The 15,203-nt window shown below is 34.6% G+C and overlaps 1 protein-coding gene across 1 annotated transcript; it reads left to right on the forward strand.

Moving 5' to 3' along the window:
* The first annotated feature begins 238 nt into the window (after positions 1-238).
* On the forward strand, positions 239-1,107 carry LOC149201496 (abscisic stress-ripening protein 2-like). Its single transcript, XM_089399751.1, has 2 exons — positions 239-536; positions 779-1,107. The coding sequence occupies exons 1-2, from the start codon at positions 357-359 to the stop codon at positions 938-940; spliced, it is 342 nt and encodes a 113-aa protein (XP_089255877.1). The 5' UTR covers positions 239-356; the 3' UTR covers positions 941-1,107.
* The last annotated feature ends 14,096 nt before the right edge of the window (positions 1,108-15,203 follow it).

Consider the following 15,203-nt stretch of genomic DNA (forward strand, 5'->3'; position numbering starts at 1 on the left):
AATAATTATAATATCATTTTCAGGATAAGAAATTACTGGCATCTTAGATCAAGCGGACGTTTCTGGGTGGTAACCTCCTTCGGGTAAGGAGGGACCATATGGTCGCACCGCCCATTCTGGTAACTACAGTCACGCGTGAACACGGTTTCCACACGGTAGTGTGTGTTTAATATTCTACTCTGGCTATATATAGAACACCACTTCGTTACCATCTCCTCAATCTAATCTGTTGAACAATTTGAGTTTCGTGAGAGCGTACAAGCCAGTCTCTGCATCTCCTTCCATTCCTTTGGGATCTAATTCAATTCAGTTTCTGAATTTCGTCACCATCAGTTGTAATTGGAGTTTTTGAAAGGATGGCTGAGAATAAACACCAGCACCAGCACCATTTCCACCACCATCACAAGGAAGAGGAGAGCCAGAATGCCGCTCCAGAAGCGACGCCGTACGAGAAAGCGGTAAAGGAGGAGAAGCATCATAAACGAATGGAGCATTTAGGTGAACTGGGAACAGTAGCCGCTGGAACGTTTGCACTGGTACTGTATCTATCCCTCTTATTCCTTACTGTATATATCTCTCTTATTCCTTTATTCCAATTTTAGTGATGGTGACGTCAATTGCTTTCCTTTATCAAAGGTATTAATCGTTTTCTAAATTCTGAATTACAATAATTTATTGTGAATTGATGAACTAGATCAACCGGAAAAATATATTTTCCGGACTTATAGCGTTTACCTATACTATCATCGTATTATTAATTAGGTCCTTCGGTGTGCAGTACGAGAAACATCAATCAAAGAAGGACCCAGAGAATGCGCACAAGCACAAGATTGCAGAGGAGATTGCAGCGACAGCCGCAGTGGGGGCAGGGGGCTACGTCTTCCACGAGCATCACAAAAAGAAGGAATCTCATCAGGAAGTGAAACATCACAACTTTTAGCCACGTGCTGATGCATTTTAATCATTGTCTTTCCCTCCCTGAAGAAATAATTTGTCATGCTGCCTTTCATTTCACTTTTCTTTGTTTCTTCGATCATTCTGTGATTGTAATAAACATTGTAATGTGAATAATTAACAATACTATGGAATTGCTGCCATGAATCTATGTATGGAGCTTCTGATTCCAAGAGTACCATTTCAAACGTTTTAATTGTTGGCATAATGTGTAAATCGTGTCTAGCTCCGCCGTGGTTGGGGATTGTGTAAATTTTGGGTAAGTTTAACAACAATTTTTGTCTTAATAAGTCTCGATTAGGAAATGAATTTTAGAGTGTTCCAAAATTATTTTCCGTCCGTCTCATGGGGAGTCACTTCCTGTACCTAAGCTGCAATCGTGTAAAACAGTGATCTATCTTCCTGCCCAGTTTGTTTTGACTCAATTCATTAATTACCCTAATCCTCTGGACTGTATTTAACTGATATATTCGCCGTTCATCGCATTGGAAAAATTCCCTTTGGTTAGTCGCCATCGGGTAAAACAGCGATGTAATATGTTTTGATTCAATTGCTTAATAAGCTAATATTTCTGAATCTATTAAAATAATAAAGAATTTTCTTAACAATTCTTCGGATATGAAGGAAGTTTTACGCAGAAAACTTATTTTTTTATAACAATAAAAATATTATTTTTAAACATTTACTCATGTTTTTAACGAAAGTTGATATGTGTACATGTATTGAATAAAGTTGCTCATGCCAAATTACAATTCATTATTGTAATTTTATAGCTAGTCTAGATTTATTTTAATTACACATTTATCATTCATAGAGATGGATTAATTACACATTTATCACTCATAGATATGGATCAAATCTAAAGAGGTTCCCCCTTTTTTTAATGCAAAATTTTATCAGGCATAGAGATGATCAAATCAAGGAGATACCAATCTCTAAATATAGAAACCTCTTTTTTGACTGCAAAATTTGAGTAAAGGTTTGAACCTTGAGAAATTTGATCCCTCTTAACAATTCATAGATCCAAAGTTAAGATGGATCTAGGTTTCTAGGTTAGTTAGTCATGTGTATTGACATCATTTTAAATATGCTAAATTTGTCTAAGACTAGCACTGTTATCTTAATTTTAAGTTTATTTAGTTACCTTAGGTTTTTTAAATTATAGAGATCGTTAATAACTTGAATGATGAAAAATGATGAAATAAAAATTTTGAATGGACTTGAACAATAAAAAAATGTGAATAATAAGAATACAGTGAATTGCAAATAGCCTTCATTGTGATATTCTCAAACTATTTCGTTCTACAGGCCTTATTGTCAGCCCTATTAGTTTTTTCATATTTTCTTATCGACCATATGAAAAGGGTAGTTGAAAATGTGTAACATTCAAATCTGTAAGTCAAGCTATTGTAGTAAATATACGTTGTCCCTTGGGTCTCCAATATTAATAGTAGCTTTCTCCAATGTTAATCATTGTGATTTATGGATTGTTAAACCCCAAGTAAGTTTCAATGGTAGTCATTTTTATTACTTTATTTGAATGCAATGTGACTAAAATTGTTGAACGATGGAAAATCAAAATAATAAGCATGTAGTAAATTACAAATTGTTTACAATTTCAAGAATCAAACAATTAAGATAAGTGAACATTTTATTTAAGATGAAAATTCAAGTTTTATTTATAGTTAAATTATTGTAACACAAAAAACAATGCAAACTATTAATCTAATTACTTTAAAATTAATGTACATCATGCATCTACTTACATCTAATAAAAAATCAGTGGATCTAGTGGAAACAATCAAATAGGATTAGAAATCAACATATACATTGAGATCAATGCATCTAGTGCATGAAATAAAATATGGTTACAAATCAACATGTACATTGAAATCAATGGATTTAGTATAAGAAATCGAATAGGATAAGAAATCAACATCTATAATAAAATCAATGCATCTAGTGCACACAATGAAAGAGAATTAGAAATAAAAAACTACACTGAAATATATGCATCGAGTGCAATCAATCAAATATGATCAGAAATCAACATCTACACTGAAATCAATGCATCTATTTCCGTGAAAAACCTAAATATTATTGGATTTCTAAAACCAACTTCTTTTACCTTTCGAAAAAGCCTTACTTCCTCTTTATCTATGGTTAATAAATTTCAATATATATAATACTATATAAAATATGTATTTATTTGTGTGTCTCTTTATTCTTCACTCTTTCTCTCCCCTTCATCTTTGTGTGTATCTCCCTCCCTCTCCCTTTCTCTCTCTCCATCTCCCTCTCTCCTCCCTCTCTCTTTCTCTCTTCCTCACTCCCTTTATCTCTCTGTTCTTCTCTCCCTTTCTCTCTTTCTCTCCGTCACTCCCTCTATCTCTCAACATCTCTACTTTGTCTCTCTATCTCACCCATAAAACATAAACACTCCCTCTCTCCATATATATCTCTCTACTTCCCTAGCTATCTTTGACTCTCTCTTCTTCCATTTCTCTACCCCTGCCATCTATATATGTATATTCATTTATCTCTCCCACTTTTCCTCTCTATCTCACCTACCATACATACACACTCTATCTCCATATCTATCCACCTTTCTCTCTCTCTCGATATCAATCTATATATCTATCTTTCCCTCTCTTTCTCTTCCCCTTCTCTCCTTGTCTCCTCTTATCTATCCCCTTCTCTCGCACTCTGCCCTCCCACTCTCCTCTCTCCCTCACTCTCTATCCATCTCTCCCTTGGAATCCTCACTCTCTCTCCACCTTTCTCTCCCACCTCCCTCTATCTCTCTCTCTCTTCCCTCCAAATCTATAACTATCTCACTCCCTATCTCCTTCTCTCTCTCCCCTTATCTCGCCTTGATATCTATGTCTTCATCTCTCTCTTTTTCCTTTCTCTCCCTCTCTCTATTCTCTCCTTCTCTCTCTCTTCTCTCATCTCCGCTCTCGCTCACACTCTCTCCATCTCTCCCTTGTCACACACTCTCTCTCCGTGTCTATATCTATGTTTTTTTCCTTCCCTCTTTCTCCCCCCTCCAACTCCATCTTTCTCTCCCTCCCTCTCTCCTTCTCTCTCAAATCCCCTCTCTTGCTTCCACTACTACTTCCATCAATCTTGCCCACCATCTCTCTCTCTCTCTCCCCCCTCCAACTCTATCATTATCTCCCTCCCTCTGTCCTTATATCTCTCCCCCAATCTCCCCCCTCCATTTATATGTCTCCCTATCTATTTTCCCTTTCTCTCCATCTCTCTCTCATCTCCTTCTCTCTATATTCCTTCCTCTCCTCTCTCACTCACTCTCTTTACATCTCTCCCTTATGACTCCCTCTCCCTCTACTGCTATATTTATATGGATGTGTTCTTCCCTCCCTATCTGTCCCCCTCCAATTCCATCTCTATCGCTTCCTCCCTCTAGCCTTCTCTCTCCTCCTCCCATCATATCTCTCTTGATTCCTCTCTCTCTCTCTCTCTCTCTCTCTCTCTACTGTTTAGCTGTGTCACTATATCCTTTCCTCTCTCCTTCTCTCTCCCCACCTCTATGCCCATTCCATATCTCTCTCTATATCTATCTCTTGCTCCCTCTCCACCCTCCATCACTATGACCGAGAATTGTCACTTTGTGTAATTGACGGTGGATGTAAGGTCTAATATATGTTACATTTTAAATTTTGATTGTGAAATGAGTTATTGTTTTTACGCATGCGGTATTGATAAGCCATGGTATTGGCCCATGGTATTCTAACAAAACCTATTTATAATTCAATAATATCCATGGTATTGTTGGGGTGAATATGCATGGTGAAGTTTATTGTAAATATTAAGTTTTTATGTTGTTATTAATTAAATTTTTAAAAAAATTATGGAATCATTATTACTACATGCTAAGGGAGGACTCTAAAAATAAATTTGTTACATGATAACTATTAGTTTAGCATTAACCAATGAAAATTAAGTTGTTTGACTTTGAAAAATCACTACAAAAAATAGGCCATCAATGCTCGAAATAGTGTTGAAAGTTAGTGTAATTGAGCCTGTGAATTAATTCAATTAGCGGTGCAAAACTTGACACTTCAATCCATTTTCACTTTGGCATTAGAAATATCACCCGTAATAGCACCAAAAATTATTTCTTCCATTATTTCTTCCATTATTGCATCCGTTTGTACTTCTAGTTTGTCTCCCAATTGTGCTCCTTATTTTTCTTCTAGTATGACATGGAAACTAGCTTCCTTTTTTGTTTCCTAATTTATGCCAAGTTATGCTTCCGTTATAATGTTGTTTGTAGCTTCTAGTTTTTATTCTAATATAGGATCGCTTATTGCATCTAGCTTTGCTTCCATTATGCAACCTTCTTTAACTTCTAATAGGGCTTCCATTATAGTGTTTTTTGTTGCTTCCAATATTACTTCCATTATTACTTCTTGGTTTGCTACCTGAATTCCTTCTTTCTTTTCTTCTTAGGGAATGCCAAGTTTGCATTGTAATATTTCTTTCATTATTACTTATTTTTTTCCTACCATAATTGCTTCTTTTCTGCTTCTAAGGTAATGCCAAGTTTGGCTGCTAGTATTGCTTTCGTTATTAATTCTTTGTTTGCTACCTAAATTTATTTTTCTTCTTCTTAGGTAATGTCAAGTTTTCCTTCCAAATTGCTTCTGGTGTGCTTCTAGTTTTCCTTCCATTGTTGCTTCATTGTTTCCTTTCTTGTTATCCTCATGGTTTGCTTCCTTTTAGTTGTAATATTTTCTTCTTTTTTAGTGCTTGGGTTTGATTCTTTTTTAGGTACGGGGTTTATGTCCTTTTAGTGTTGGGATTCTCTTCAATATTAGCCTGTACTTTTGATTCTTTTTAAGTAACCTTTTTGGCTTCGTATTTAGAGCTAGTAATAGCCCCAAGTATGGCCTCCAATTTAGTGTCGAATTTTAAGTCCATTTTAGAGCCACATTCTGCTTCCATTTTAAAAACTCATGTTGCTTCCTTTATAACTTCCATTTATTAATTTATTATTTTTTATTTCAATTATATTATTTAAGTATGTCACGCCTATTAAATAACTTATATTATTATATATTAAGTCATATTGCATTTGAAATATTTTATAGCATACCATTTATAAAGAAGTTTTAGGGAAATGGACATCCATACAAACTAACATTATTATACTTATTAAATCTCCATCATAATAAAATCTACAACATCCATTTTTTTGTTTGTTGTTCATCACTTAATTACTTGAATAAATTATTCTAAAGAGTAACAAGCTTTTCTATTGGCATCCCTAATGGAAAACCAATCGAGTAGCCAACATAAATAGTTTTATGTGTTCATTATTAATCAACATAAATTAATTAGTATGATTTTGCGACTAAAATTAAAAAAAACGACATACAATGTGTATGTTCATCTAGTATGGAAACACAAGGTTACATGTGTTAATTACAATACTAATATCATGTAAACATAAAATAAATAAATATAACAATTAAATCAACAAACAATAAAATTAATTAATTAATTTATCCCTTTATCTTATTAATTAATTTATCCCTTAATATTATTAATTAATTAATTTAATTAATTAATTTAATTAATCAAATTAACAATATAATAAATTAATAAACATATTAATAAATAATAAATAATAAAATTAATTAATTAATCAATTCTTTTAATTAATTAATTAAATAAATCAATATATTTATTAAACCAACTAATTAAAATAATTAATTTTAAATAAAATTAATAAACATAATAAGTAATTCTATAAATAATAAAATTATTTAATTAAGTTATCTCGTTAACTTATTAATAAATTAATGAATTAATTTATCCTCTAAACCTATTAATTAGCTAATTTATTAAAAAAAATTAATTAATTAATTAATTAAATAAATGAAAAACTAGTAAAATAATGGCCGACCTATTTTCTTCTATCTTTTCTTTAATAACATATATATATATATATATATATAACCTAAATTTAGCTCTTGGATACATCATTCTGAAGAATATCTATTGACGCATCCCCTGATGATGGACTCACTTGGTAGTCTGAAATGTTGGGTTCACAAAACTCTATAACAGGTCATTCCTCCTCTACTAAATAATGAATGACATTGGAAAAACTTACAGGAAACAAAAATTGTGTAAAATAGAATTCAGAATCCTTTGCTCATATTAATGATCCAGAAAGATTGAAATGCTTCTTCAAGGGTGCAACCCTTAATAACTCGTGAAGAGAGTTATTTATACAATAGTAGGATGAAAAATATCTTGAACTAATTTTACAAAAATAGATTATTAGACAATAAAAAATAAAATTTCCTTATGCTCTGGCACTATTTCAGTGCTGTGTTGTTTGATGACTATTACTGAAAAAGTTGAAAAATGGTTAAAGCTAGCTGACTCTTCCCTTAAAAACCAAATGTTGTTCAATTATCCTTAATCAAGTAAATCTATTAATTATTCCCAACGTTTCTTATATGGGATAGAAATCTTTGTTACCCTCCTGTAGATTTCATCCATCTCGGTGTATTTAGTAAAATTGGGTTTTACCAAAAATATATGCTTGATTTCATCCAGGATGAAGAAAGAATCCCTGAGTGTTTTTACTATGAGAGATGGTATTGTTGATCCTTTGATATTGGAAACGGAAGCTACATGGGTGCCCACCTCTATTAACTTCATGACATAATCCTCAATTGGCATTAATTTATCATTAATAACCATCATAGAAGGAAAACCCTTGCTAACCAAAGGTTCAATCTTGTTGAAAAATCTCTTAACTATGTTGTTAACATTACTGCACTTTTCTTGTAGCTGAATGGTGAGATTTTTCTTAGTGATAATATTCTTTACCTCTAATATCATTGTAGTTTTGTCCATTATTCTTAATTCCTCAAGCTCATAGTCATCCTTGGAATTTAGAAAATTTATTATATCAGAGGCAGCCTCTGACATATCCTCTAGTTGCTTAGTCATAGTTTCCACTGCATCCTGAGCTTTTTCCAAGAGAACTCTTTGATTGAATATTATCTTAATGGAGGGCCAAATCTCCTTGATTGCTTCTATGATTTCTTCCCATAGAATTTCTTTTGCTAAACCCAATTTTTTTCCTATGAAAGAATATGTCAGTTCTCTCTGCAACATTTCCACTTGCCCTTTGAGTCTATTTGTTTCAGTTGTATGTGAACTGTTTGATATAAATTTCATAAGATGTAATTCTTTGAGTTCATCCTTTAGTTTATTAATTTCTCCTGTCTTGATAGACAGGTCTTGAATAGCTTTAGTAAGTCGTTCACCTCCTTCTGCTATACCTGTTGCTGATGTAGTGGCTAAAGTAGAAACTCTGGTGATGGGAACTGCTGCAAGAGAGACTACATCCATTGAAGTTTGAATTTTCTTGATAGTTTCCTCCTTCTCCTTAACCAATTTCTCCATCTGCTCCTCCATTTGTTTTATTTGCAAATTCTATTCTATGATGAGCTTCATCATATCTGACTTTTGAGTCTTTGTCTCTTCGATTTCTTTGACCATTGAATCCTCATATGCTGGTAGTTTCAGTTGTTTCTTTAATGCTGCAACTTTAGTGTTCTTTTTCTCAATGAGCTCCTCTATAACATTTATGTTTGAGGGATCATATCCCATCCTTAGCACTTGGTTTTCCAAGGATTGAATCTTAGTATCCTTTGGTAACGAGGAGACCTTCTCCAACATTAATTATGACTAAATGTTGGCCAATGTAATTTACATTTTGACAAACTCATAGTAGTGTTTGTCAAGGCTAAAGCAATCATCTGCCCAGTTTGTTTGTGCATCCCAATATGATCAATTGGATGCACATCCTTGACATTAAACTCAAAATAAGTGTGTTTCTGGTATTGTGTTGCAGTCCTGGGCTAAGGAACTCAGGCCTGCAAGAAAGCCATTTGCATCTTCCCCTTCTCAGAGTCGAAGACTAAAAGAAGCCTGGCTTGAGAGCTGAAAGAATGCTTCTAGAACTGGGTGTAAGTATTTAACTTCAATTCTTCATTCTTTCTTTTGATTTCACTAAAGACATGGAATATGTATTCTTCTTTATTCTCTGGAATGCCTCCAATAATCTGGACTATTTGCTGTTCATGAGAAGTGGTAGATTGAGTTGGAGATTGTATAGACTGTCCACCAGACTATTAATCAATATTCATAGAGACCCTTTGTTTCTTTTTCCTATGAAAAACCTTGAGGCCTTGCCTTGTCTTCTCTGATGCAAGTGAATATTTTTCTTCCCTCCCTCTCTTCGTTGTCTTTTCCTGTGTAATTGGAGTTTGCATATTTTATGTAGAGATTGCCTGCTCCTCAACTTCTTGGAGGGTATTCTCTGTCCATTCCATCTGATTCTTGAATTGTTCTATCTCAGGTCTAGCTGTATGATGATATGGTGTGAGCTTATTTTCCACCCTGAGTTTGGAGATGACTCCCAATAGGTCATATGATCAAGAGAAACTGGGAGAAAATTTCATTTCTTTTAACAACTTATCAGCTTCCTCCCTTGCTGCCTTGGTATTACAAATGAAGGGACCAACTTGAGCTTTAATCCTAAATTGTGATTTCTTTTTGGCAGCTACAAAATGTACTTCATCCACATTCAATCTTTTCCTCAAGTACTCCAGTGCAAAGATTCTAATAGGGAAGTACTTTGGCAGTTTCTAGGGTGGAAGCTCACAGCCAAAAACCCTGATTTCCATGTAGTTTTAGTAGCAATACCAATCCCCTATTGCAGCTTGATCTATGAACTGTAGTTATTTGACAATATCCTCATTGATCCTTGTTAATGGAGTGTTGCTCATAAGACTGAGGGCTAGATGAATAAATAGTTCTATGCACTGCTTGTATGTGAATTCTTCTTTCTCCTTCATCCCCATTGAAGTCTAGAAAATCACTAACTGTTGTTGTCATTCTTCATGAAGTTTCTGCAAAGGAAATAGGAATTTGTGTCTCGAAAAATATATAAAAATATACACAAGTACCGAAGCATACTTGAATATTTCTTCGGTGTTAAATTTGACACACTGTTCATGCATGGTTTCAACTATGAAATGATTGAAATCATAAATAACAATAGGCTTAGAATCAGAAGAAAACATGGATAAGAAACCAAGGATGGCTTCTTTGACAGACTAATCAGAGTGATAACCAAGAAAATAGGACAGGATAGTAGTAATATGCCTGGATCTATTAGGAAACATAGATGAATCATAAGGGGATTTCTCTTTGGTAGAGGACTACCAATTGCTAAGAACAGTTCCAGGGTTTGGGATCTCTTGGTAAAGTCCAGTGTGTTATAAGCTGCTATCAAGTTTTCATGAGAAAAAGTATGAGTTGGTGTAGTGGCAAGGGCCTGCAACATTTTCTCAGTTGAATTGACATTAATGGGATAGAGGATTTCTCCAGTAGGTAAGATAATTGCTCTCTGGCTGGGATCATAAGGTTCATGGCATTTTCTCACAAACTCTAGAGCTCTATGTATTTGTGGAAAAATATAGTGGGGTAATTGGGATTCCCAGAGCCCAATTTCAACACTCTGGTCAATTAGCTGTTGTTCCCACCAGCAATAAGTTTCAAATAAATCAAACTGAAAAGAATTCTTAATGATTTTGCAATCCTTGTCGACTAATGGAGTACGGTGGAAATCAACCTGTGGGTGAATTAGAGGATTTGAAACTTCTGCAATTTTTTTTCCCTTGGGAGGAATTTTGTTAGATGAAACTGGGGACTGTAAATGACAAAATGGTAAAAGGAGTTACCAAAGTGGAGACAGGAAACTAACAAGCGGACCTAGAAGATGTGCTTGCGAACAAGACAAGTGGTTGAGTTGTATGAGTAGGCAGGCTTGAATAATAATCTTAGTTGCAGAAGTTAACTATGTAACCTTTGAAATGCATGACATAGTGTTTATAAAGAGAAAAATGGAGTGGGAGGGTGGCGTCAAACGTTTGAAAATGCATTAGTTATCCAACAGGTTAGTTAATAGACATTTGGTTATAAATGCGCAGGAGCATAAATGAATGGGCAACAGATAGGTGGCAGATGATTGGACGAGAGATATGAAGTGAAACGTGACGTGGGGTGGTGGTAAACGGCTATGAATGATACTGTGTTCAGGGGTAAGACAGAGTGGTTTGTGGTTTGGGGATTTCTAGTCCCGAAATACTATAAGGTAATTTTTGTTGTTTATGTAGGCAGTATTAAAGACTGCCTATTTCACTACGCCCCCCGCCCCCTGATAAACTTCAGACGATGAAGGGGGGACAAAAGGGAGTGTGGGCCATATGATTGTGGAGGAGTGTGTGGGATGAACCATGAGGTGAAGGGAGTTTAATGTGTGAGTGGGAATGAATGGTGGGGTCGCGATATGATAGGCGGATGTAGTGGTTGTGGGTCTAGGTTATTTAACGAATGGAGTGATAACATATGAATGAAATAACATAAGGTCAAAATTTGGTTATTCGAACTCCCGTAATCAATATGTTTCCTAATGTTTTTATCTTTAGGAAATAACTATTTCAGCATCTCAAACCTTCACATTTCTACCTACCCTTCTATTCCTAACATTTTTACTTATCCTTTCATAGTGCATTTAAATTAGCAACCCAATATTTTATTTTTTATGAAAAATCTATCTCTATACCTTATTCCCTCCATTGGCTCAAATTAAACTGTTGAGCCAATTTATTTTCTACCTATGAGAATTAATTTAAAACAAGTCCAATTATGATGCAACCGTATAATTGGATAAAATAACCTAGTGTGGCAACTAAACAAACTACACACACCTATTATTTTTCAAACTGAATTTAGAAAAAAGTAGTGGCATTTAGATTTGCAACATTTTCAGAGTTGATTTCTTTTTCTTTTTTGTATAACCTAGAATTTTATTTTTTCCTTCATTTTTTTAGGGCATGTAGGTTAAAATTTTCATTGATATGGACATATTTATCAAAATATTTTCCTAATATTTTTTATTCAATACTCTTTTTGTCCACATCCTATCTTATCATTTTGTAAATATATTTTCATTTTTTGTCTAATTTATTCTAACTTATCAAAACCAAAAAATGCTACAACACATACGACAGGAATTGGATCAAAATTATTGAAGAAGATAGGGTATCAAGGGAAGGACCTCAATATTAATGTACAAGCCATTGTGAATCCCAACAAAGTGTTGAAATTACCTTGCTATATAGGACTTGGGTATGTCCAAAAAGAGGTTTTAGAATTCTCCAAGATAACTATTGACCAACCAATGATGGATGATGGGAGCACCTCATCATATTGAAGTGATAGTGAGGATTCACTAGGCACTTATTTGAGGTAGAATAGAAATAAGCTTTCCAAGACAATCCAAAAAGTTTGGAGGAGAAAGAATCATTGTAGTAACTGCAAAAAGGATGGACACCAGAGATCCATGTGTCACAGACTCCATGCCCAGAAAGAACCTATGAAAGAACCAACTCGTGAATATGTCCAACAAGAAAATCAGTCGCAGGGAGATGACTCATTCACTTTGTTGAGTGAGAGATGGTTTCATTAGATATATTAGTTTATCGTGGCCATATTATTATAAATCACATGTTGCGAGATGAATGTAAAAGTGATTATGTGTTTTCCATCACTTATGAAAACAACATGATGATGTTTTGGCCTTTTGTTGATAGTTGGGGTATTAGTTTCGTTTATGATGTACACTTGAACAAAGAGTACATCTTGTACACTCTTGGAAAGTATAGGGATTCTTGGATGATGATTCGTCATGTAGTTTGAAAAGAATGTACCACAAGTTTTCATGGAAAGTAGCTGATGGAGAAGGAAGTGTGTTTTCATAGGGCACAATAGATTGTTGATTATGTTCATGCTTTATGAGGACCAAAAGCTCCTCAATGGGGAGTAATGATCCACCTAGCTCTAAAAAGGCTCTGAAATAAAAGAGGGTTTTAAAAAAACTCAAAAATAAAAATCTTTGGATTGTCATGAAACCAATCCCAAATCAAAGAGCTTGTTGTAGTGAATCCAACAGTGTGAATGACACATTAAATGAACACTGTATGAAAAAGTTATGGCCCATTGAATCTTTCAATAAACAATGAAATTTTTTATAGATGCATTATAGGTGCTATGTCGCATATCTATACATGATGATGTTAGTAGAATCTGGAATATTGTTGTTGAATCATAGCATGACACGTGGCAAATCCGTACGATTGTTGACATTAGCATGATGACGTGGAAATACAGACCAATCAACATTTGACATGTGGCGGTTGACTGGATGTATGGTAGAGAAATGACGAGGCGCCATGTGGCCCAGTCAGGGCAACCAACCAACTAACCATTCGAAAATTTTTGATGGTGGCAGTGACCGGCGGTGGGGAACTGGTGGGCACCAAAATGTTGCATAGTTAATTTTCCCGGTAACCCCAACGGACGTCGAGTCAACCAATGAAAGTTACATGGCACATGGGTTATTTTTATAAACAAATGAAAGAGGCAAGTAGGGCCATGTGTGTGAGCCCGTGATGTCTAGACCACTACTACCATGACTTACCAAAAGACCAACCAAGTGGTCAATAATCACAATGTTAAAAACATTATTGAACCTTGTGTTGTTGGCATTGAGGGGGAGGTCCAAGGAGAGACAAGGATGACTAGAGGTGGGTCGGGGCCGTACAAGTGCATGGAAGCTAAGGTAGGTTAGAACCCTATGGCACAAAATACGAGGCATAATATTTTTCTCAATATTCTCAAGAATATTCTCTATGAAATATTTGAGACCCCCTTGAGCCTAAAAATTCACCAACTCATAAATATGCCAACTATATACTCATTCATCTCAGTTTTTCATAGGGAACATGATGGTGTTATCAATTTCCTCATATAAGCAATATATCTTCAGTGAACTTGCAAAGAGGAATCTTTGTGGAATCATAGGGAATCTAAAAGATTCCCTTAGGGCCAAATTTTCACAATGACACAATCATGCCCACTTTATACTCAAATGAACCATAATTTTGCCAAGAGTCTAATGGCATGATCTGTTTTCTAACCTAAGCACCAAAATATCAATCAACTTGTAGAGAGGAATCTTTGTGAAATCATGAGGAATCTAAAAGACTCCCTAAGGGTCGATTTTTTACAGTTTCATAACCAGGTCATCATTATACTCATTTTTTCACAAGGAGCATAATGGTGAAGTCAAATATGTCATATGAGCATCAAATTCATGTCAACCAAAAAGAAGGAATCTTTAGGGAATATTTGAGATTCGTGAGGGACCAGATTTTGAACGAACTACAAAGGAGTAAAGTTTATAGTCATTTGAGACAATTTCGCATCTGGAATTCAACAGTGTAGTCCATTTCTTCAGTGGAGGTGTGCATTGTCAGGACATACCCAGAAATGGAGGTATAAGGTGCCGTTTTTAGATTCATGTAAATTGATTTTTGTTGAATATTAATGAAAGTGGCCTACCCTCTTTGAGAAGAGCCCGAAATGTAGCCCACACTTGATGAAATCCATTATCAACTTGTTGTGTCTTTGCGTCTCATGGTTTCCTTTCATTCCCTCTTATGTTGTGTGTATGAATTTCATGGTTAGAAACTCATTTACATGCGATTATGAATACATAAATATTTTTTGTTCATGATCTGGAGGAAGAAGAAAAAGAAATTAGTTTGAAGCAAAAAGTTAAAGAATAGATTTCATAAATATATTGTACCAAAGAAAGCCAAGAAAAACATTTGAGTCATGTTTCTAATCCTAATTGAGACTTAGACCAGCAAGCAAGTTAACATATAAGTCGTGATCAAGGGGACGAGTTAGAATAATAATCATGCCCATTGTTCCCATGATGACAATGACTATTCTAGATTGTTGGTAGAAGTTAATAGTGGGCAAGTTTAGGTAGAAAATGAATGAGTGAGTGAAATTGCTATAGATTTTTTGAGTGACTTCATGTATAAATTGAAGCTTTCTCTAAATGAAATGTACAATCATTTATGTTCAGTTTTCTCCTCTGATACAATTGGTACTACGTGGTCTCTAGCTAACCACTTATGCAAATCGAAGGTTTTGGGTTATCTGACATCTCAGTTATTCTAGGTAACATGAGTTTCAACATAATCCTAAAATTCTTATGCTACCTTTCGTTTTTACAATTTTCTAGTCATTTCTAACTTTTTTAACCTTCTATTGTG

The sequence above is a fragment of the Pinus tabuliformis genome, chromosome 2_1, assembly GCF_031772625.1.
Source record: "Pinus tabuliformis cultivar Carrire ecotype Pingquan chromosome 2_1, CPIR1, whole genome shotgun sequence".
In the NCBI taxonomy this organism is placed as follows: Eukaryota; Viridiplantae; Streptophyta; class Pinopsida; order Pinales; family Pinaceae; genus Pinus; species Pinus tabuliformis.